General features: G+C 34.8%; 4 protein-coding genes across 13 annotated transcripts; 3 read left to right on the forward strand and 1 right to left on the reverse strand.

Annotated features, from left to right (window-relative positions):
- Window positions 1-35: 35 nt before the first annotated feature.
- Window positions 36-7881, forward strand: Selr (methionine sulfoxide reductase SelR). 4 transcript variants are annotated; one of them, XM_076421075.1, is made up of 5 exons: window positions 36-239; window positions 322-383; window positions 1772-1871; window positions 2515-2687; window positions 4200-7881. In XM_076421075.1, the coding sequence occupies exons 2-5, from the start codon at window positions 326-328 to the stop codon at window positions 4388-4390; spliced, it is 522 nt and encodes a 173-aa protein (XP_076277190.1). In that variant the 5' UTR covers window positions 36-239; window positions 322-325; the 3' UTR covers window positions 4391-7881. The 4 variants fall into 4 exon arrangements, with proteins under 4 accessions (XP_076277190.1, XP_076277192.1, XP_076277191.1 ...); XM_076421077.1 differs by having other exon boundaries at window positions 44-239; window positions 4236-7881; XM_076421076.1 differs by lacking the exon at window positions 36-239 and having other exon boundaries at window positions 246-383.
- Window positions 6956-15235, reverse strand: Pak (serine/threonine-protein kinase PAK 3-like protein). 3 transcript variants are annotated; one of them, XM_076421065.1, is made up of 10 exons: window positions 13776-15235; window positions 12942-13137; window positions 12302-12313; window positions 11672-11840; window positions 10792-10918; window positions 10608-10716; window positions 10231-10514; window positions 9557-10052; window positions 9265-9483; window positions 6956-8517 (listed from the first exon to the last, which is right to left on the reverse strand). In XM_076421065.1, the coding sequence occupies exons 1-10, from the start codon at window positions 13829-13831 to the stop codon at window positions 8434-8436; spliced, it is 1752 nt and encodes a 583-aa protein (XP_076277180.1). In that variant the 5' UTR covers window positions 13832-15235; the 3' UTR covers window positions 6956-8433. The 3 variants fall into 3 exon arrangements, with proteins under 3 accessions (XP_076277180.1, XP_076277179.1, XP_076277181.1); XM_076421064.1 differs by having other exon boundaries at window positions 10608-10725; window positions 13776-15230; XM_076421066.1 differs by lacking the exon at window positions 12302-12313 and having other exon boundaries at window positions 10608-10725; window positions 13776-15226.
- A 600-nt stretch (window positions 15236-15835) lies between these two features.
- Window positions 15836-19187, forward strand: Raga-b (Ras-related GTP binding A/B). Its single transcript, XM_076421068.1, has 7 exons — window positions 15836-16005; window positions 16298-16403; window positions 16502-16601; window positions 17054-17438; window positions 17508-17723; window positions 17808-17923; window positions 17999-19187. The coding sequence occupies exons 2-7, from the start codon at window positions 16392-16394 to the stop codon at window positions 18088-18090; spliced, it is 921 nt and encodes a 306-aa protein (XP_076277183.1). The 5' UTR covers window positions 15836-16005; window positions 16298-16391; the 3' UTR covers window positions 18091-19187.
- A 124-nt stretch (window positions 19188-19311) lies between these two features.
- Cahbeta (carbonic anhydrase beta) lies at window positions 19312-23339 on the forward strand. 5 transcript variants are annotated; one of them, XM_076421073.1, is made up of 5 exons: window positions 19312-19656; window positions 20372-20456; window positions 21375-21562; window positions 21723-21795; window positions 22184-22324. In XM_076421073.1, exons 1-4 carry the CDS (start codon window positions 19564-19566, stop codon window positions 21774-21776), a joined length of 420 nt encoding a protein of 139 aa, XP_076277188.1. In that variant the 5' UTR covers window positions 19312-19563; the 3' UTR covers window positions 21777-21795; window positions 22184-22324. The 5 variants fall into 5 exon arrangements, with proteins under 5 accessions (XP_076277188.1, XP_076277185.1, XP_076277184.1 ...); XM_076421069.1 differs by lacking the exon at window positions 21723-21795 and adding an exon at window positions 22514-23339 and having other exon boundaries at window positions 19472-19656; window positions 22184-22375; XM_076421071.1 differs by lacking the exons at window positions 19312-19656; window positions 21723-21795 and adding exons at window positions 19711-19735; window positions 22514-23339 and having other exon boundaries at window positions 22184-22375.
- Window positions 23340-23903: the final 564 nt, after the last annotated feature.

The raw sequence follows: 23903 nt of genomic DNA on the forward strand, positions 1-23903 counted from the left end.
GATTGGGCATGAAACCACAAACAAACGGTGTGTTCGGAAACGGTATACCTTCGAACAGCCAACGTAACTCCGTCCTGTTTCAAAACCGAGAAAAGAAAAAGGATGTACCGACGACACTAACTCGCGTAGTGTTTTCAGACGTATTTATTATGTAAACAATATTACACTTGTGCAACAATATAATAATGACCTAGCATTGACAGTACGAAATCATACACGATACCTCACCAAAACAGAACGTGAGCAATGTCACCAAGACCATTCAGGGATTATTTCGATAAGTATAACCATAAAGTAACTTGTATTATTTACAATTTATAGAAATATGTCAATGCGTCTGCGACCTTTAACTCTGCTCACAAGGAATTTATTGCTTCAAAAAGGTTTGTATCGCAACCGCCAGTAGATTTCGATTTCACAGTTTGATTAGGTCGTGTATTGTTAAAGTGGAGTACATAGTAGGGTTAGTTTTTATTAAAACGAAATATAAAATAGAAATATGCATACGTTTATTTATTATATGAACGGTGTGCATCGAAATTTGGAATTTGATTTTACGCGGGCATCTTTTACTATTTATTTTCTAAAATCGTCTATTTATCTTATCACTGCTTCAGTGATATGTAAGTATACTTACATAGCCTATAGGCTGCGCGGATCTTTATGCAAAATAAAAAATGTTTGTTCAATTCAATTATCTTATTATTAAACTGAAACTAATACACGTACTGATGTCCTTAATTTTAATATATGACCACTGTTTTAAATTATGCGTGGCTATTTTTATCATAAATGCATAAAATCCGCAGAAGTATTCAAAATTTTTTAAATATATGTTACAATACTATTTCATCGTAGATGCTCTCATACTAATAAAAAGTACGGTGTAATTTTGGATATAATTTGTTGTTCATTTTCGTTGAATAGCACGTTAATAATAATTATATGTTATATACTGAACTTCCAAGCTTTAACCAGAGTACATAGTATATTGTATTACTCCATGAGATAAATAGATATTTATGTTTTATATACGAATACAACAAAAATCATGGCAAACAGTAAAGTAGAATATAATACATGCGTATATATATCAAACATAATTTATACACTTTCTTCCGCCGTTAATTAAAATGTTCTAGACAACTAGATCTTATAATTAGTAAAACCTGGTTTGAAATTTGTTTCTAGCACACGTGTATATATATATATAATAAATATTATCCACTATAAACTTTTCCACAGTTTATCTGCATCTTTCGACAAGTACAGTTTCACAATTGTCTTATGACGCAATATGTACATTATATCTGTACTTATAATACGAAATTCACTGATAACAAAAATGACTGTCGAAAATTGTCGCTTATATATTAGCAAACACTTAATCAACGAAAGCTAACACTTGAAATACCAGCGTTATATTGAACAATATATTTGAATCAAGATTGTTCGTAAAACGTAGTCGCATGTTACCTATATATATTACTGTATAGTGCAGAAGCCACGTGTCATCGTAATAGCGTAATTATCAAATCTGAACGCCGGAGGACCTGATTGGTTAGACCAAGGTCACGAAATCTGATCGTCCATGTATCAAAGGAACAAGCCGTGAGCCGTGTGTGCCGCTTTGAGTTCTCTCTGGTTCTCTCCGCCGTATAGTTGCATAGTTGTGCATAGTTGCGAGGAAAGCGCGGCAAGACGGATCGTGTTGTTTTTTTGTTACCGGGATCACTGTTCGATTCCACATTCTGTTTAACTTGTTTTTAAGGAACGATTAGAAGAATGACTGTGGAGATTGATAAGGAGGAATTAAAGAAACGTTTGACGCCGTTACAGTGGCATGTAACGCAAGAAAAGGGCACCGAAAGGTACGTCAGACGTGAATTGAATATTCTTATTGCGGAGTAACGCGTGTGTCAGATTATCATCTTATACTTTAGAAGTCGCACGAGACTGATGCAGGTTTTCGTTTCGCGAGACAGCACTTCGAACAACTTGAAAATTCTGTGCACGCATTGCGTACGTTCCCATACGTCATACGTATACGCCGCTTCGTGCGTTGTTTATAAGAATTTTCAACACCGGAATTGTCAATTTTTCGTTTAAATGCACGGTCAAAGTATTAGTAATAATTTAATTTTGCAATTTCTAGTCGCGTATGCATACGCGAGTCAAGTATTAATTTTGATCAGCTGGTCGAATTCACCGATCCTTCATGAACTTTTCGGATGTTTCTTTAACAGTAGCTCAACAGAAGATCATCGTAATTCTAATCGTCTACTTTCCAGAAAATTCAAATATTTATGATCCAATTTTCCAAAAATATCAATACGGTGGAAACTGGTTTACTTTTAGATGACGTGCGACCAAAATAGATTTTTCAAGAGCATGTGTCGGCTTGACTTTGCGTCATGACCGAGCAGTGTAAAAATAAAACATGGGTGTTCATAATTAACTTCCTGCCTGTGCATGCTTGTCCACGCCGCTAACCAGTTTTCTTTCCCTTTTTAGGCCCTACAGTGGTTGCTACAACAAATTTTACGAAAGAGGCACGTACACTTGCATAATTTGCGATCAAGAATTGTTTTCCTCCGATACAAAATATGATAGCGGCTGCGGTTGGCCTGCGTTCAACGAAGTATTGGAGCAGGGACGAGTGAAGTTAACCAAAGACACAACGCATGGTAAGTGGATTCATGAATCTTACTTTTACCGATAAATATTTTTTAGAATTATGCTCGGTTTCTTAGTACAATAACAATATTTATTACATATATATAATATTACACTCATTAAAAGTATCTGCTTAAATGGTAGATAAATAAACTCTATGGCGCAAACGTCTGTTTACATATGATAGTATCCGATATTGTTCGTAAGGATTATTGGAGTTTTATTTATTTACCATACTTCAACATTCTTCATTATTTTTCGTACATTCATACTTTCACAAATACCTATCCTAAACTTTTAGTTCTGCCGTTCCCAAGCCTTCCATAACTCACACTTCGTTATATTTTGTTTATTCTTTGTTATATTTTCTATACAGCGCGAACATGTATGGTTCAATTAATATTGTTTCTCTATTATTCAAATATTTCATTATAGTATACTTCAGAGATGCACGAAAATTTGTATAATAGATTTATGTCTTTCTCGTAACATATTTACAAAGAATTGAGAAATCTTTGTTACTATTTTATGGCAATTATATTAGTATATAAAGAAGGTAATATTCCTCCTTCTCCTATACCTTGCATGCTAATGCTTAGAGTGTGATTGTGTTAGACTTACATCATCTATTGTGTGAAACTATTGTATGAAACTAAGATCATAGGTGTATAGTGAAACATAATTTTTTGTTCTATTTCTGTATGAGAGAAAGGGAAATTAACATATCTTGCTATTTCATCGAATTATAGTTAACATGTAGCTTTTGCTTTTACATAATGATTTTAATAGACATGCCACTATTATAACTTCAAGCTTACAGTATACGATTGATCTATTACGTCTAACATAGTATCTCAATTCGTTTTTCTAAAATATGTATACATATTTCTGTAGTCTTTGACACTCTCTCGACACTACTATTTGTGTCTTTTCTTTTATTTCGTTTATATTGTCGTTTATGTTGACAAATGCAAAGCATTATGGTTATATGAAATGCAGTACCATGTAGATTACAATGATTATAATTCGAAATGTCCTAGTAATTTTTCAAGAATTTGATAAAACTTTTAATTCAGTTGTACAGTATCGACATAATTAAATATGGAATCGATATTTGGAGAGATCTTCAATGGATGAATAAAGCAAGAAACAAGATTCTGGGTATTGATTATGCGTAGATTGTGTAGTTATTTCTTATTTTGCTGGTTATTTAAAGAACACAATACGATACAAGCTTCTTGTTATATTTGAACCTTTTATTTTTACAATTAAACCATTTAGAGCAGAGGTTTGAATATTCGTTGCTTAATATTCGTTACTCTACCTACTGCTTTGATTAATATCGATTCATTTTGTTTGGTGCTGCTATTACTGGAAAGCATTTAAAGTGCACAAAAGAAAGGTGTTGGTCTGTGTTTAATCACACTCTATTATTCTATTTCCTTTGTCTTCCTATTGCTCCGCTACCACCACTTCACTCTCACCATTGACACACAAAAACTGCGTCGACAATTGACGCACAGTTGGTGGAAATCTACTACTGCTGATCGCAAACCCAGATATGGTGCGGACTGAAGTAACCTGTTCGAAGTGCGGCTCACATTTGGGGCATGTGTTTAACGATGGTCCGAAACCCACGAGGAAGCGATTTTGCATCAACTCTGCATCAATAAACTTCCATTCGGCAGGAGAGGAGAAGAAGACACCGTCATAAGACTAGCGCAAAAGGAACTTTAACTAAGGTTTTAGGAAAAGAATGATGAAGTCCAACTTGTACTGAGAAAAAGTTTATATTTCTTAACGAATACCGACTGCATGATATTTTCAATTAGATTTTGCTACTACCTTTTGAAAATTTCGTTACTTTTTAAAATGAAAATATGTAAACATCGTACATAGCAAAACGTATTTTTACTTACGTTAAATATTATGAGCAATACTTTCATGTATATTGAATATTTATTACGAGCAGCTTCTCCGTCTATACTGTATGAATGCTAAATTCGTCTCGAATTATATTAGAAGCATAGATTCCATACGAGAATATAAATACGTGTATTTATGCATAATGCAGTGATAAATAATGTCATATTAATTTTTGCAATACTAATCTAATCGTAAGATAGCCTTGAATCTGTAAATACACACTAAATGAATAAGATACTACATTTAGAGTGTGTAAAATATAAGATCTGATAAACTAATGTAAAACGTATAAGAAATAATTCGCAAAAGCATTCAGTTATTTTTTTATATTACATGTAACGGGCATAATATGTAAATAACAATAACTATTTATTTGTCTGAGGAAACATTGAAAGTGCATTGTAAACTTTGTTGTCTTGTTTATTAACTGTACGTTATTTAAATGGAAAATATTTACTTTCTGTACCGAGCTCGCATAAGAAGGGAAGAATCACATTGGAACAACAATTCTTTTGTTATAAAATGTTTCCTTATATTGTAACGTTTCAAAACAAACTAAAAGGTGTTACAGTACAATATATATGCAAATTCTAGGCATTATTTTTACAATAATTCATTATCCATTTCCTGCTTTCCTTCGTTTTTTTTTTTTAAATTCGACACTGTTTAAGTTAAATATTAGCTTTTCCTGAGAAACCAGATTCTCTACCAAATTCTCTTGCGATAACAAATGCCAATTTCATAGAAATATATAGGTACACCGTTTAAAACATTTTCGGTAAAAACTCGAAAGCTGAAAACTTTAATAATAAAATATGTAAATAATATAACGGCTTCGTCGGTAGGCCTGATTTCTTGTTCTATATTGAGATCTCAAAGCATTTTCAAAAACATCATATAAAAAAAAGAAGAAAGTTACAAAAACATGCGAGTACACGTGCTCGTAACTCGATTTGCATATAGGAACCTATTTCGTATAGTTCTAAACCGACCAGAAGTAAGTTTCTTACGGAGATACATAAATGCACTTGGAACGATAACCGAGACGTAAGGACCGAGAACATTTATCCTTGTCCACATTTTTATCCGAGTCTTGTTTGCAACAATTGATATTATTGCGATTTGTGTGTACTAACAATAAAATAATAACAATGATTCTAAATTGGTGAATGGCGCTCAGTTTTATTATGATAAGGCATACTGATACAACTTTTTGTACTTGGGTTCATTCAACAAACAACGAATCTCACTCAGAATGTTCACATGCCTAATCGTAAACCTGCTATAAGTCTTACGTGGTATTTAAAAATATGGACAAGTAAACTTTGCACCCCGGTTCGGCTCGATTTACAAATAAAAATAAATCTTATATAGATAGCTGCTTCAGCTGAAATATGCTTAATCACCGCCGCAGTAATACAATTACATAAAATGGACGTTTCTTTTTTTTTTCCTTCTACAGATATTTGTGAAAATGCAGGACCTCGTTCAGTTATGTCCGTTCGTGTTAACGTCAATTTCGACCCTGGATCGCACGCATTTCTTTTCTGTTTGTATTTTTTACACAAAACGCATTCCTTCGTTAATACTAGACGTGCACAGTTACTTTGTCTCTCCTATACAGCCAAACATTGCTTACAGTTCCCGAATAGTTTAGAACGCATGCTGAAATGGCGGGAGCTGATTCTCGAATATCGAGACAAATCTAACAGGACTATAAATCGTAATCCTTGATTTGTTATAGGTAAACATAATTACCCTTCAGCATGTGATTCTAATTTCGGGCGTAAGCGCGCGTTGCAAAACTGAGCTGCTTCGTCTGTCACAAGTATAATTAGACATTATTCAATTATTATAAAAAGAAAAACTAATCAGGCTTTTTAATGATAGTATTACGAAAACAATAAACTCAGTAAATGATGAATACATTATTGCATATACAACTCTTTTATTATTAAATGATGTATGCTTTCCTTGCGCTTGTTCTTTCTCTTTTCCTCATTGTTTTATATGCAATATATCATTAACTTCCTTGATATCTATTATATTCTCACATTTCGTCCATTAGCGGTACTTTACAGTAATGTTCTACACGTAATGATGATGAAAAGAATTAAAAAATGACAAGTCTGAAAAAGTCTGTGTTCCTTAAACTAAAACGTCCAAGGCTTCCGCTTCAGCAATTAATATATGTTTATGGTATAATACAATTAGGAAAGACATTAATTATTAGGTTTAGTGTAGTACAACCATATAGAAATCTTGTTCCGTACAATCGTTAACGTAAATTCATGTATATCTTTCGTTATTTTCTCGGTTGATTTACGTGTACGTCTGTGTCTGTTCGTATTTCTTTTCTTTTTTTTTAAACAAAATATTAAATTATCCTGTTGATGATTCAAGATTACAAGGAATCTAGCGCGAGTTTTTTCACGTCTCTAAACATGACAAGACAGGCACTTTATAATGTCACAAAATGCTCCTATATCTGAATCTTGTTTTAAAATTTCGTCACTTATCCGTTCGTTTCTTACAAGACACGTTGAAGACATTTTTTTATTTTTCTTTCTTTTTCTTACGACCTGTATTGGAGAACACACGTGTTAACAGGACACCCGTCCATGGATAGAAAGATGTTTTAATAACTAATATATTTTAGTAACAAGGTCAATGTCTCAACATGTCTCATGAGCGATGCAAATGAGAAAAGTACTTATGTTTTATCTTACAATTACAAGAAAATGAAGTAACATTAAATAAGATTCGCGTATGTTGAATTCATCGTGAACTTCTTTTCCCTATACGGTAAAATCAATTCTTCTTGAAATTATATACACGTAAATGTAATGCACGGATTACAATGTCCAAATCGTAAAAAGTATCCATTAAAGATCATTAACTTAATACAACGTAAACGAAGTTCGCTAACATTCATCTCGACAAGAACGTGATCTCTTGAGAACGTTTAAAACAAGTTAGGCTATCGCTTATTATACCTACACGTCATACTGACAGACCAAAGACTGAAAACATATTGCTCTGTTCTCCGTAACTTCGTTCAAAAAATATAAGTCTGACACGAAGACCAATTTTTTCTTTTTTCTTTCTTCCTACGATTTCTTGTTAAACCATAATAATGTATTAGAATAGGTCCTATGTACTTGTTCACATTTCTTTATGGTATTATCTAATAAGGTTTTTCGCTATAAATAATGTATGTTTGTAGCTAACTCTGATCTTCAATTTTTTTTTAGAGTCAGTAATACTAGTTTTTTTTCTTTATATTTTTAGAAAATAACTGACAGTCACTTGGAAGTCCTCGACGGCAGTTCGATATTGGTACAAGAGCTCCTCCTCAGGCAACAACCTATTCGTACAATTCTTACTTTTTCCCCTTTGAGATTATTTTAATAAGACATGGCGAGCTCATCGTCACCAATAAAAACTCGTCGAGGAGTGCAAGATTTCTGCCGTCAGATCGTTCACAGTTCTGATTTAACTTTGTTTCTCCTCGCAACATGCGAGAATCGAGCAATTTAAAAACTTTGAAACCATTTCTCGATACTTCTTAAGGTATCGGATAAGTTCTATCTATCTATGACCTATATATATAAATATGTATATATCTAATATGCATGTATATCTATATATATACATATTTATATATTTATATATATGTTTATATATATTTATATATGTTTATTCAATATTTATAATATATTATTGAATTATTGTGCCGTTCCGTTTTGGGAGGATGATTCTTTTTTTACTCGCAAACTTAATTTTTCTGGTCGCACTGCATGGCCAGAAATGCCAACAAGAATTCTGCCGCTAATGGCCTTTCGCAGCTTCCTTCGCTGCCATTATTAAAGGTGTTAAGGAAGCAAGCGGCCTTGCTAGTTTCAGAAAAGGATGCTGCAATTTACCAGAAAACACACCTCTTAATCAATTTTATTTCGTCTACTACAGGTTTCGCACTCCAAATTCACCCTGTTGCAAATCAATTTCAACCATTTACAAATAACGTATTTTGTGAGTTTTTGTAAAAAAAAAAATGAAATCAGATGTAAATTAATTGTTAAGAAATTCAAAATTTTATTCAAATTTAAAAGTAATTACCAATTCGTTAACTTCGTAACGCATGAAAACGGTGTGTATATATGTAATATACGATATGTATATTCATTGTAGCCATTTTCTGATTAATAAGTTTTGAAAATGAAAGTACATATTGAGTATTGAGTCTTAATTGATCTGCAAAAGGGTGAATTTCGAGTGCAAAACCTATAACTAGAGGTATGCGAGAACCCGAAAATGTCGGCCGAACGGGACGAGAATTTTATTCGGGATCGAAACGGATTCTCGAATATATCGGGATACCCGAGCATATTCCGGTTCGCGATAAGGTTCTCGTACACCTCGTGTATTAACCTAAGGGGGTATTCTGGTCTAGAAATTCGGAAAGGAACCATTATGTTTCATTTCCTTCAAGGACGTGAGTCTTAACCAGGTTCCTAATATTTTAATTCTGTGATAAAAGAAAGGTTCGAAATTTAGCCTGAATACTGTGTTTTAGACTAGAATAACCCTTTAATCCCGACACAGTATCCACGCAGTACAATTATACTAATATATCATATGTGTGTATTACACTGGAATTACCTTGAGTAATTCTGAAGCTGCCGATCGTTTTTCCACTTCAACCTCTAAACATTGATCTAAGAAATCTTGAAAAATTGCCGATAATTTATCCTTCTCTTTAATTTCGGGTTTACCATTGGTTGCAATCAAATACAATGCTCTCAAAGGATTCTCGTTCAAGTATGGTGGCTCTCCTTCTATCATTTCAATAGCCATTATACCCAATGACCAAATGTCCACCTAGGAATTCGAAATCATTGATCAGTAATGCGACGAATTTAACGTTTCTTTCCCGTTTGCGAAATATATCTACCTTTGGACCATACTGTTTTCTTGTAACTACTTCCGGTGCCATCCAATATGGTGTACCAACCATGGTAGTTCGTTTACTTTGTTCCGGTGAAATTTGTGCACAAAACCCAAAATCTGTTAGTTTCACCCCGCCGTCTAACCCAAGCAGGATATTGTCAGATTTAATATCTCTGTGTATAACTTGATTACAATGCAGGAACTCCAAAGCTTGCAGGACCTCTCTACACACAGCTGCTATTTGACCCTCATCCATACAAGTCTCAGTCACAACATCAGTCAAACTGCCGCCAGGCAAATATTCCATAACTACCCATAATTCTTCTCCTACAAGGTAACTATCCAAGTAATTTACAACGTTCGGGTGTTTGTTCTCCCGCATAACCAATATCTCGTTTATTATCAACTCTTTCTTCGGCTGCTGTGAAAGATTCATTTGTTTTATTGCAACTTCCATCCCGGTCGATGTTTCGATTGCCGTATACACTGTTCCCGAAGCACTGAAAAATAGATAAAAAAAGAATGTTGACGCATTTCAAGATAATTCTCTGTGTACAAACTAGAATATACCAGCATGTACCACAATACACAAGAATATACCAGAATATACTAGAATACGCAAGAATATAATAGAATATATCAGAATATATCGGAATATACGAGAATGTTACAACTTACCCTTGACCTATTTTTTCCATTTTCGTGTACTTTCTATTAGGATCGCCTACGCTCACAATTGTTCTCAGTTTCTCTAATATCTCATCATCCGACATTTTTTTCTTTCTAGCTTTATCGCTTTGCGTCGGTCTCGTTTGATCAGTCGTTGTCGATGTAGGAGTTGCTTGATTCTTGTTTCTATCCAATGGCGATTGGTGTGGTTGTTGTGGTGTTCCATTTCGTTGAGGTGAACCTAACGTTGTGTTTATCGGCGGCGGTGGTTCTTCTTCTATGGGCTTTGTATACTGTCGCAAGAAGTTGTATTGCTGTACTTATCCGCGAAAGTACACAAAACAAACAATACAATCTTTCGCGTGGACGAAGACGTCGTTACTTACAATTGATTTTGTACGTTCCGGTCTAGCAGAAATTGGAGGTGGCGGAGGTTCATCTTCCTGTTCGGAACTGGTTGCACAAGCATCTGTTGGCGTACTACTGGGACTACTGCTACTTACTCTGTAAGTTTATTGTTTCTCAGCGAATATTTAATCGCACCGGTTGAAAACTGTGAAAAAGACTCACCTGCTGAGCGAATGTTGAGAATGAGAACTTCCAGAAGCCTGTGACATTGCTTGACCACGAATGCTTCCTACTCCGGTTCCAACACCTATACCCATGCTTCTGGGACTACTTGCTCTTTCAATAGGAGCTTCAAAAACAATCACATGTTTTTAATTTATACTCGCTGAATTATTGATAATTAGAGGTGTGTGAGAACCCGAAAATGCCTTCTCAACCTGCCCCGACTATCGGGTACTCGATATTTTCGGATTCCCTCACATCTCTGTTTAACCCTTTGCACTCGGAGCTATTTTAACTGGAAAATTAAACATTTCTTCCGACCTAAAATAATTTCATTTTATATGATTTTTTTCGATTTGTGGATTTGAAATTGATATAATACCTCACACATTACTTAAATGTTTAATAATTGATCAGATAGCAACATATTTAATAATGAAAATAATATTTTTAATACTGATACAGCAATTTTTAGTGGTGTCTCTGAGTCAATTCCATTCGAGTGCTAAGGGTTAAGGGGGTAGTCTTGTTTCCAGCATTTCTCGACAATGCAAAGATGGAGTTTTTCAGTAGTCAAAAGCGCTAGATAGAAGATCAATCTAGGCCACAGTCGCCCTCAAAAGTCCTATTTTTACGTTTACAAGGCATAATTTGCATTATGCGTATTGCATTTGCGAATTACGCCTCGTAAACGTAAAAGTGAGACTTTTGAGGGCGATTGTGGCCTAGATTGATCTTTTATCTAGTGCTTTTGACTCCTGAAAAAGCCCATCTTTGAATTATCGAGAAATGAGAAAGCGCATCCCGCACTCTTGAAATCCTGGAAACGAGTCAACCCTCTCAATAATGTGAATACATCCTTAAGGAAATGCTAGCTTACCAACTACTCCAACCATTTTTGTTGTTGTCATGTACTTGGAACCTTTTGTTTCTTTACTGCTACTGTCATACCAATTCAGAACATCTAATACAGCTTGCGGATTCTTCTTCTGTTCCTGTTTACTGATGTTACTAGACATAAGCAGCCTCGCCCAAGCTTCCGGCATTCCCTAGGATAAGACACAATGTTTTAGCATAATCATTTTTAATATTGTATGTACATATACATGTAAGAGTAGAAACAAGTGATACAAGATGTATTTAATCGCAAAGATGAATTCTCAAAGTTTTGGAAACTAAGAGAACATTGTGCAAATATAAAATATTTCAGAATCTAATTGATGTACGGAAGTAAGATTTTAAGCATTCAAACCAATGTGAAATTTTGTGTCGCCAGAAAGCAATAATATCGAATGCAACGTTGACTAAAGCGTTTATTAATCTACTAAAGCAGCTATGCCTGTGATCTATTATAAACTCCAAATTTTGAATGACAAAAAAGAAAAATAAAGAAATAAATAATAATGTAACTTTTTATTAACCGCAACAGAAAACAAACAGTCAAATTATGTGTAGATACAATAAAAAGATGCAGGCAAACTATTTTCTGTCGTTATTTGAAGTTACTTACTTTCAATGGCAGCTTGAAAGAAATACGTGTCTAGTTAGTTTTTCATGTGAAAAAATAATAGGTATAAGAAGCATCAGACAAATTACCAAATTACTTTTCCACAGTGTCCATACACATGTGACCAGGTGATGAAAATTTAATTTATTTTAGGTACGGAAAATCCATCAATATCTTATTTTTTCTAAGAAGAAAGTTCATTATATTAATCCTTACCAATACATTATAGGTCATTCACATAATTCTATGCAATGAATACACGATGAAAATGAGTACATGATTTATGTATATGAGATCTGATAACATTCAAACATAACATGAAACTTGAAATTAAAGTACACGCAAAATTTCATTAACTTCCAACTGTTGCAATGTATTTTACCTTCGCATTGTAAGCACGAATCAATCTTTCACTGTAGAAGCAAATCGTTTTAATTCTAAATGTCGATCGAACAGTATTCGTCTTGCAAATGTTTGCAGCTTTAAGTAGAGTAATTTATCAAACCAGTAATGTATTGAAATGAAATAAAGTTATTTTTACAGAATATTCATTTGGATACTCCGTACCATTGTATAGTAGCAAAGCAGGAAGCGAGTGCATTTTGAACAATAGTAACGAATCGCGAACAACAAAAAAACTTACCGTAAATTCACCAGTGACTGCATCAAATCCAACATGCACCGTGTGTTCAAAGTTGGTGGGGTAACTGATGTTGGGCTTGTCCTTGTTTTCTTTTACCTTCATTTTGCTTTTCAATGTTTTTTTCTTACGTTCGTCAGAATCAGGTTCTTTTGGCAATGGACGCATATCCACTGGTAAATTAGGTGCAGAATCACTCCTGAAACATTTCATATATCTTTCAGTACACATGCTATAAAGTATTTATATCCTAAATAACAATTAGAGAGTAACATTCATAGTTCCATATAAATTAAGATAATTACTTTTACCTAATATGAAAAACAGAATTGTGAATAATATCTTATTCTTGATAAACACAGTAGCATATACGATTAAACAATACGCAGCTTGTATTAAAACACAAAACCAATATTTAATACAAGTTATTTACACGCAAGTACCACATCTTATATTTTGCTTGTAAGGTGCAGAAGTGCAACTGTATGGAAAGAGTTGAAAAGATGGTCTCCCACAACAGAATGTCATTGCATCTGAACTGTAGGATTTTATTTTTAGCGACTACTAAATTAGTGCCTGTTCCTCTATTTTAAGGGGACGCAGATCTGTGCATATCGCGAAGAAAATAATAAGAGCTCACGGTATAATAAACTGATATTGGCTATCAGCATATGCAAAACAGGAATGGGTACGTTAGTCAGATTATATTTATACCGTACGATGCACAGTTACAAATGGTAAGTAATTGATCTATTCTTCGAGGATTCTTCTTATTGACATAAATGTAATCTATACCATACGTATGTGTGAAACAGAGATTTATAAATGAAATATTACCTGTTCGAAGTAAGTCGCACAGGAGGTGCGGGGGGTTTATCTTCTTCATCTGACATTTTGTCTCTGCTCCTGTCCCTTTGTTGCCAGTCTATCCTATGTTGCTGCGTTTCTCTATTCTTCTACTCTGAGGTCTCCGTCGTTCAGCTGCCTCCTGCCACGGTTGTTGTTTGGACGTTTCGCAAAATTCCAAAAAAGAGACTAAGGTTTGCAATCGCAGTGTGTACGGAATCGTTTCTGTTGACAAGACCGCCAACAAGTTCTCTGCGACAGGCCTAACGTCCTAAGAGCCATTCACCCCTACTGCCAAGTAAGGAGGCTGACCGTTCTCTTTCCTTTTTTTTTTCTTCCGAATTTCGTGGATACTGGCTGACTGATGTTTCTGATACCGGCTCTGTATCACGAGCACGGGCAGAAGGACTTCGGGCGACCGGTGAACGACATGAAACGGTAGCAAGGGACAAAGCCCCTCCTCCACGAGTGACAGTTTTGCAAAGCTAATCGACGTCGCTCGTTTATGGGTTTTGTTGAATTGCGCGAGTACTCGCTCTGGCGTCCTCGATCGGGTCAATGTCGTGGGGTTACAGGGTGTACTCGAAAACGGGGGATAGACGAACGCCTCGGAAAGCGTGATTCATGCACGGGTGCAGACACCGCGCCGCATCCACGGATCCCTACCTCTTTTCCTCGCTCCCCGACCTTCCGTGTCAATCTCCCTTAGAGAGAGAGAGTGTCGCGATTTCTCTTTCGTTCTCCCGCGGCTCTCGTTTCACTCCTCCCTTTTTCTGTCCTCTCGCACTCGCGAAAGAAAAAATACGATTATATATCGTATATATACATACATATATATATAGGTATATATGTATGTGTATGTATATATATATATATATTTATATATGTGTATATGGCGCCGCTTTATCCACACGTCCGTGATGTGCCGCGTTCGGGCACGGCGGAGGCGGAACCACGCGGCGCTCCAAGTTTTATCAATGGCACCTCATCTCGTATATATGTAGAATCGACGCCCGATGTCGACGAATCACTCCCTGTACTTCTCCACGACTTTTCGAGGCTGATAAGAAGTCTGAATCACCGCCGCCGCCGCGGTCCTCTGCCACTGTACAGTGCTTCCACTGAAACACCGTTCACTACCCCCCTATTCTTCGTCTTTTCCTTTCTCTCTTTCACACACTTTTTTCACTGGACTATAGGCGCTCTTTCTTTCCCTCCCACGTACACTATCTTTCGCCTCGCATACTTGCAAGGTCTAATCATTAGTGCGTGCACATACATTTATATCTTCACCTACACCGATTGTTACCGTACTGGACACACGACACACGACCGACCATCGTCTTTCTCGCTTTCTCTTTCTCTCTTGCTCTCTGTGTGCGTGGATACATGATTTGAAAAAAAATTTTAGAATAATATAGGTTGAAGCGGTGGTAATACTGCATCCGAATCAATTACAGGTCGGCCAACATGTTGGAAATGAAAATTCCGCATACTTCATTGTGATTCCGACTGGATTCCGACCAGTCGCTTGCAGTCGCTAAAATATATATATGTATATAACAATATATAAACACTTTGACCACATCCGTCATCTGGTAGATGAAGTAATCTTGAAACCCTTGAAACACAGTATACAACAGTATATTATTTGAAACCGGGTCTATAAGTGTGTATGGTCTAAGGTTGTTTCGAAAGAAAATTCTTTACACCTGTGTTCACGTCATGAAGTGAACCCACTTCATGGTTCACATTGGTTCACAGGCTACAGATTACAGATATATAGATGCAGCTGATTGCAGCTGATAGATGCAGTCAGTGAAGCCGTGAAGCCAGAATGAGCGCCGAACGGCGCTCATGTACTCTCCTCCTACTCCTTCCACTATTCCATTCCAGCACCGTGCGCAGGCGCACACTCCATGGTCCCCATCGCGCACGTGCAACGTGTCTCCCATTCGCCCCACTCATTCCCCGTCATCAGAGAGGGGGTACATCATTCCACCGTGACTCCCCTCATCTGGCATCACTGGATAGATGATATTATATCCCCCAATGAGAGGAATGGACAAAAATTCTTTTGTATCCTCTGCGCGAGAAATATATATATATATATAGCATTGTTTTTCTTTATCGTATCTTTTCATAGCGTTGCAGTAACAAATGTAACAATACGCTTGAAGTTAGTTATTAGCAGTCTACATTTACATTGTAAACGGAGAGGGTAAATCGTAATTTTAATATCGTATATCTGTTTACTATCAGAGTAATGAACACCTACGCTCAAGTCGATCAATGTTTTTTGTACGATTAACAATTTTTTAATCGCATTTTGCACTGTTACTGCAGAACGGAAAGACTATTGTGTTTCAATTATGTACATGTCACAAAGGAACACCTACATTGGTGATTCATGAAACAATTTAGAATAACTTCGACATGAGATTATAAAAACAAAAGCTGGAAGTTGTTTAATTGTGAGACGGTGTTATATGCTATTCAATGATTTGTTACAGGCCGATCAAAATTGATCAAACGATTATAGCAAAACGACGATTGCACGAATAAATTCGTTTTATAAGTTCAAAGTTTAAACATTATCCAGTCAAGATGAAGAAGAAGGTACGTGCATAATTCTTTGAACCTTCTAGTAATTGAAGTGTCATATCATAACAAGTACGTTCTGTTTATGTAATAAATATTTATTTGTATTTCCCTAGGTTCTTTTAATGGGTAAAAGTGGCTCTGGGAAGACCAGTATGCGAAGTATTATTTTTGCAAATTACATTGCCCGTGATACACGCCGTCTTGGAGCAACAAGTGAGTAAAAGCAGCCTATTGTTTCTTTTTAAGGGGATACATTCGTTTCCATGATTGCAAGGGTGCAGGATACGCTTTCTCATTTCTCGATAATGCAAAGATGGGGCTTTTCAAAAGTCAAAAGCTCAAAAGTCCAATTTTTACATTTACATGGCATAATTTGCATTATTCGGCAGCGTGTAGCTGTCGCAGCTTTATGCTTCCATTTGGAAGCATAAATTGAATTATTCAATGCAAATTATACTTTCTAAACGTAAAAATAGGAAATTGGGGTAGACTGCGGTCTAGATTGAACTTTTATCTAACGCTTTTAACTCCTGAAAAACCCCATCTTTGCATTATTGAGAAATGAGAAGGTGCATCCCGCACCCTTGCAATCCTAGAAACGATACTATCCCCTTAAACTTGTTCTCTGACTTCATATGTACTGATGTTATTCATGTTTGTTGCAGTCGATGTAGAACACAGTCATGTACGGTTTCTTGGTAATTTGGTGCTAAACCTTTGGGACTGCGGTGGCCAGGAAGCATTTATGGAAAATTATTTTGCATCGCAACGTGATAATATATTTAGGAACGTTGAGGTTTTGATCTATGTTTTTGATGTTGAGTCAAGAGAGCTGGATAAAGATATGCATTATTATCAAAGTTGTTTAGAAGCGATATTGCAGAACAGCCCCGAAGCAAAAATATTCTGTTTAGTGCATAAAATGGATCTGCTTCAAGAAGACCAGCGTGATGTGATGTTTAGAGAGAGAGAAGAGGACTTAAGACGGCTTAGCTTACCCCTTGAATGTACTTGTTTTAGAACTAGCATATGGGATGAAACTTTATATAGGTAGATCATTATCATTGCATACTTCTAGTTCATAGTATTCTAGCGTTTCATCGAATTCATTATATTTAGGGCATGGTCTTCTATTGTCTATATGTTGATTCCCAATGTGAAAGAACTGGAACAAAGTTTGAAACAATTTACAAATATTATTGATGCTGACGAAGTCCTACTGTTTGAAAGAGCAACATTTTTGGTAATAAGTTATTGTCAGAGGCAACATCATAGAGACGTCCATAGATTTGAGAAGGTTTCAAATATAATAAAACAGTTTAAGCTAAGTTGTAGGTGAGTTTGTTAAGATATATTACTGGGTAATACATGTTCCAAGAATGCTGATGTGTCAATGTACTTATAAGATAATGTTTTCAGCAAATTGGCAGCACAATTTCAAAGTATGGAAGTTAGAAATACTAATTTCGCGGCATTTATCGATGTATTTACGTCGAATACATACGTAATGGTTATTATGTCGGACCCAGCAATTCGTAAGCATTTATAATTTATATATTATGGTATTTATAATTGTATTAGTGGTTAAAATCAATTATTTGTTATTTCAGCATCGGCGGCAACGCTAATTAATATTCGCAATGCCCGGAAACATTTTGAAAAGTTAGAGCGTGCTAGTCAAAGCTCGGCTTTGAGTAGATAGAAATCAATTCGGCCCAGGCGCTTTGTCACCCGGGTCCAAACTGGTAAGCGTTGTTGAATCTAAGAATGACTATGAATTCGAGTCACCAAGATGAGAGTACGATTGTACAAGACTTCCTTATTTATCTACCGAGATTTATTAATAAGTTTGCTAATGATTTACTACACTCAGCATGCAAGTACTGATGTGAATGTAGAGATTATTGGGAGCTGAAAAGAAGTCTCCGAAGACAGTACAAGGGCAAGGGGAATCTTTCGCTCGGCATGCTTGTCCTCATTATCAATGCTTCCACAGTCCTAGTGTTTAGGCTTTGAAGGCACACGCTACGTAGTATGTGACCGCTGAGGCAATATTTCGCTAGAGTTGAAAATACGCGAGACTCGGGGCGTGCCCTTCCCGCATTTTTTCCAAAAGACGTCATTCCAGCTCCCGATAATAACAGCAATCAATTTGAATAAAATTTGTAGTACAAGTATCTATACAACTTATATCGACAGAAGTCGATATGAAATTTGTAGCGATAATTACATGAAGGTACCAAGAGAATTACGTGCATTCAACGGTAGACGTAAAATGTAAGTCATCTAACAAAGAACTCAAAATTTTACGTTTCTTAACAACGTAGCGGTATGAATTCTTTTATATTCCTCCATCGTGGAAGAATGCTCTCTATCTTGGCTCTTAGTTAGATCATTCATGGTTCCCTGGGTGAGCAATTTTCCTGGTTCCATGTTGTATGTTTCATTTTTGTACAGCAATTACTCTGGCCTGTCTCAAAGATGTATATTTTCTTACGTTATTCACTTATAATAATATGCTAATTGTAAGGCTCATATTTAATTACAATGAAGATCGATGTATCGCCATTTCTCTCTGGATTTATGTAAATGATAGTGAAAATTATTATTATTATTATTATTATTATTAGTATAAGGAAATAAACGTTTAATTCGTATGGATTTGTAATGATAAAAGTGTTATAGTAAGATCTTGTGCTTTTAAACATGTATACTTAAGCTGTATTTTATATATGTACAAATAAAAAATGTAAAAATGCATTCGCTATACGAGAGAATAAATTCGAACAGAAAAGAAAATCTAGTGCGTTCTTGTTGGATAATATACTAATCAACAGTATGCGAATGCTTGTGCATCTGTGACTTACGAAAATTTTCAAAAAATGCTATAATATAAGATTCGATAGAATTTTACTTTTTTTAGATGATTTTTCTTTGTTTTAGATCTACAAAGGCTGTTCTCATGAAAACTAGGATTTTATATTTTATTTCATTTCACTTTCTTAAATTAGTCTATGCAGTATGCTAAGCAATAGTTTTACTATTTCTGAAGAGCATTCGAATTTTCCGCCATTCGATTGGTAATGGCGGATATATATGTGCTGTCATCACTTTTATATACACAGTGTTGACTGGTGTTGACAGAGTCTACATAGTAGTGCCTCTAAACGTAATAATGGACAGAATAATCAAAGGAATCATGAAATACAGGAAATGTCACAGGGACGGAATGGTGAAACAATTTCAACAAGTCCGAGACCATCCCGAGGTGTGTCAAAATAGTTTCGTGAAAATTTCTCGTGATAGTGCATGGACATGTGAAATCTTTTGTATGTTAGTTATCAATAGTATGTATAAAACACAATCTTGAATGATTATTTTTACAAAGTCCAATGGAAAAATATAATTTGTATTATATCTTGGAATTTATTCAAAAAATTATACACTTTTCATATTTCTAACATTTCAAAAAGAGAAGCATGTTTCTTTTGACTGTGAACTCATGGTACGACGTACGACCTTGACCACAGGATTACTGATAAAAGATACAAAAAGTTCGTGTGTACACGTGCACTTTTAAATCACTTGTAAAGAATAACATTATCTAACATCAATGAATATTAATGAAACTAAGACTTATAAATTAACAATAACTTCGTTAGTAGATAAACTGAAGTTCGCATAATTATTTCGTTTATCTTTTTCGAACAAATCAAATATTTCTGAGATCTAAAACATTTTATTCTTTTCACTTCAAGAGCTAAGTCTGTGGATTTATATATTATTTTTGTTATTCCTTTTGACATTTAGTCATATACTATTTATTTATGCGATTTACTTTTTTCGAAGTATTTATGCATTTTATATGCGTCAACAAGGTACAATTGGGTACAATGAAAGAAAAATATTTGAATCCATAATATGACTCGTGCGATGTTAATCATTACTGACGTAACTGACTTCTGTCGTTGCTCTTATCACAGCCAAAAGCAGTATTCTTTACCTGCATGGACTCCCGGATGATCCCAACTAGATTTACGGAAACGAACGTTGGGGACATGTTTGTCGGTACGACATTTCACTGAAATATCATTTGTTCGAACGTGAAGATTACTTCATCGTCTTTGTATTGCGATGCATTCAGATGCATTTCACTATCATTGCAATGAGCATTGATATTACAGGCTCATTCTAAATATTACTTTTCCAATTTAATTATAACAAGTTTTACTGAGTAATCGTGTTTTACGATAACGCAATTTTACATGTTGCGATGTACAGGCCGTTTCACAAAATGTTTTATCAATCGAAATAATCGTGAATTTTTATAATTCGATCATAGAGATTACTTAATAAATCTTTAACTCTTTGCACTCGTGTGGCGACTCGAAGAGGCCACTAATAATTCTTATATACCATTATTCAAAATATTTGTTGCATTATTCAATTTGTAATATTTTAATAAACCACTGAAACTATTTTACGAGGTACTATATCAGTTTTATATCGATAAAATTAAGAAAATCATATAAAATGGAAATATTTCAGGCCAGAAGAAAAATTTCGTTTTCGAGCTCCGAGCTCCGAGTGCAAACGGTTAATATTCTCTCAAATTTAAATATTATATTATCAAATGTTATTTTCTAGAATAAAATTGTGAAGAAATGTATAACTAGACAGTGGATTTTTATGCAAAATAAAAATGTTTTACCTGACTTTCAACAAACTGGAGTCAAATGGAATTTGATTTTCTTTCTTAATATGTTTAATAGGTTGAAAATAATATAGTAGTATATTTTAAATTCTTCTCATCTTTGTCGTAAATGCATAAAATCCGCTCTCTGATAAGAAGTAAAGGAGGAGTTTGTTGTTGTTCATTAGTTTTTGAGAAAACAATTCGTAGAGTTGTAATGAGACATCCTGTAGAATAAGCTACCGAGTAGGTAATTTCTGAGTAAACAGTAATTATGAATTTTTCTTTTTCAGTTAGAAATGCTGGTAACATTGTTCCTCACTCGCAGCATTTCGTGGACGAGCTGACCATGTGCGAACCCGCTGCTTTAGAACTTGGCTGTGTGGTAAACAGCATAAGGCACGTTATAGTTTGCGGACACAGCGATTGCAAAGCTATGAATTTATTATATGCCTTGCGGGACGAGGAATTTGCCTCCAAGGTGAGATTCGTTTGACAATTAAATTAAAAACTAGAATAAAAATACAATTGACTTTATACTGGAAGAAATTTTAGTGTTGGTTCAGAGAAGTCAATTGTTCAGTAAGAATTAAGTAAGTCCGTATTTTACTCGCTGCAATTCTAATATTTCATTTTTACAGTGTTGTCTTAAAAAAAGGTTTGGACTCGTACTGACTTTTCTAGGGACAAAATAGTCATTCAAAGTCACTCAAGGTTACCATCCTCTCCATACTACCTTATATGGCACTATCCTCCAATTATCTAATCGCTAGACTGTGGATGTTTAAGCAATTTTCAATTTTTGTAGGCAAATTAAGGCAATGGGACAAATAAAATCTGATCTTCAGTGGTAATAGCCTTTGTAGATATGAAGTAAATAAAAATCGTACTCAATTCTATTGAATTTAATATTCTAGTATTTTTTGAAAATTTTTAGAAGCCATAAATGCTTAAAGATACACAGTCTACTTATCACATTATTCTTTTGCACATCCTCGTGACTTAAACGATTAGAGAAAGAATTTCGAGCAATACTTACGAAATATTAGTAAAATATTGAGAAAATAAATAACAGCATTGGCATTTCTATGTTGTCTTTTAGGCGAACAGGAGAATATCACCGCTAAGAGCATGGCTGTGTGCACATGCGAGCAGCAGTTTAGCAAAATTTCAGCAGCTTGAAGTCTCCGGCTTCCACCAGCCAATTGTTTTTCAAGCTGAGACACCACTGAGGAAGTTTGTAGCCTACATTGACCCAGAAGATAAATTTAGCATAGAAGATAAATTGTCTCAAGTTAGTCTTACATACACATACAATTTATTTGTTCAAGTTCGTCAATCTTTATGAACTCTAATGTATACAATAAGGGAATAGAGATGTATCTCTGTATAACTTAATTAATTTTAACTGTGAAAATGTATCTCATTTCAGATAAATACTCTTCAACAACTGCAAAACGTGGCTTCCTACGGATTTTTAAAGAAACGACTGGAGAGACATGATTTGCATATCCACGCTCTGTGGTTTGATATCTACACTGGCGACATTTATTACTTCAGCAGAGGGAACAAACGATTCGTGGAAATAAACGAATTGACAGAAACGCCATTGCTCGCTGAGATTAAAAAATATTATTCATAGAATATTTTATATTCCAACGATACGTCTCGTCTAGATCAATAATCTCGAAACTCGTTGTTGTTTGAGACTGAGCAAATCGAATTCGGCGAGGCCTTGAATAATCTTTTAACGTATAATTACTGCGGGTTAGATACTCGTTAGTTCGAAGACCACATTATGTACCTGAGAGTGAAAGTAATGGATTTTCTTTCTCTTAGTCTTTTCTTTATTAAGACTAAGATTATAAACTTGCTTGCACAAAAACAGATCGATATAGTAGTGTCAGATGTATATTTATATTTATAACCAATATACTTGATGCGTATTTATTTTGAATAACGTGTAAGAAAAATATTGCATATTGTTACTTACATGATTATATTTACCTACAGTGTTCATGTTAAGCGGAGGAGATTAATTTTTCTTCGAGAAGTAGATGAAGAGTAAAACATTTTGGAAATATATAAATTATAAGAATATTTTAAGCACACACACACAAATACTACTATATTTTATGTATTGTTATATATATATTGTCCATACATTTTATCTGCATATATATTTTTAACAGTTTACATAGTCTCTTATATATACACGCAGGAAGTACCTGTACAATACATATTTACTGCTGATGGGATCACCGTCGCGTTTTCCTTCATCATTTCCTCGATTTCCTATCCAATATTAAATATACAATTTTCAGTTATGAGGAAAAGTGCTTTTGTAAAAATGTATCGGTAAAAAGAAAAATACAGAAATTTTGTTATTCTCTCGCAGAAAAATTTGCACGGACATTTGTTTCGGTGTTTTTAAATGTACTTGTTCTTTCAAAATGGAAATAAAGAAATAAGAAGCGGAGGACGTACCGTACTGACGGATGGACGGTTTCGTGGCCAGGCTAACTAGAGCATGCCACTCCCGAAAGAGAAAGCAAAACAACGAACCAAGGTGTAGAATTAGGATGATAAGTACGGTATCGGACGTTTCAGCGAATCTATTGACGCAACATACGACAGGTATTTGCACCTGCTGCAATTCTTTTATATAAAACCACCCCCCAGTAATAAAACATATCGGGGATCGTTTCAATCAAATCATTTCTTAAATTGTTCGTTCGCTTTATATATTTCAGATTCAGAGATATATTTTCTCGGATATTTAATGTACACATAATAAATTCTATTAAGAAGAACCTATATAC

This window comes from Lasioglossum baleicum, chromosome 3 (assembly GCF_051020765.1).
Source record: "Lasioglossum baleicum chromosome 3, iyLasBale1, whole genome shotgun sequence".
Classification (NCBI taxonomy): Eukaryota; Metazoa; Arthropoda; class Insecta; order Hymenoptera; family Halictidae; genus Lasioglossum; species Lasioglossum baleicum.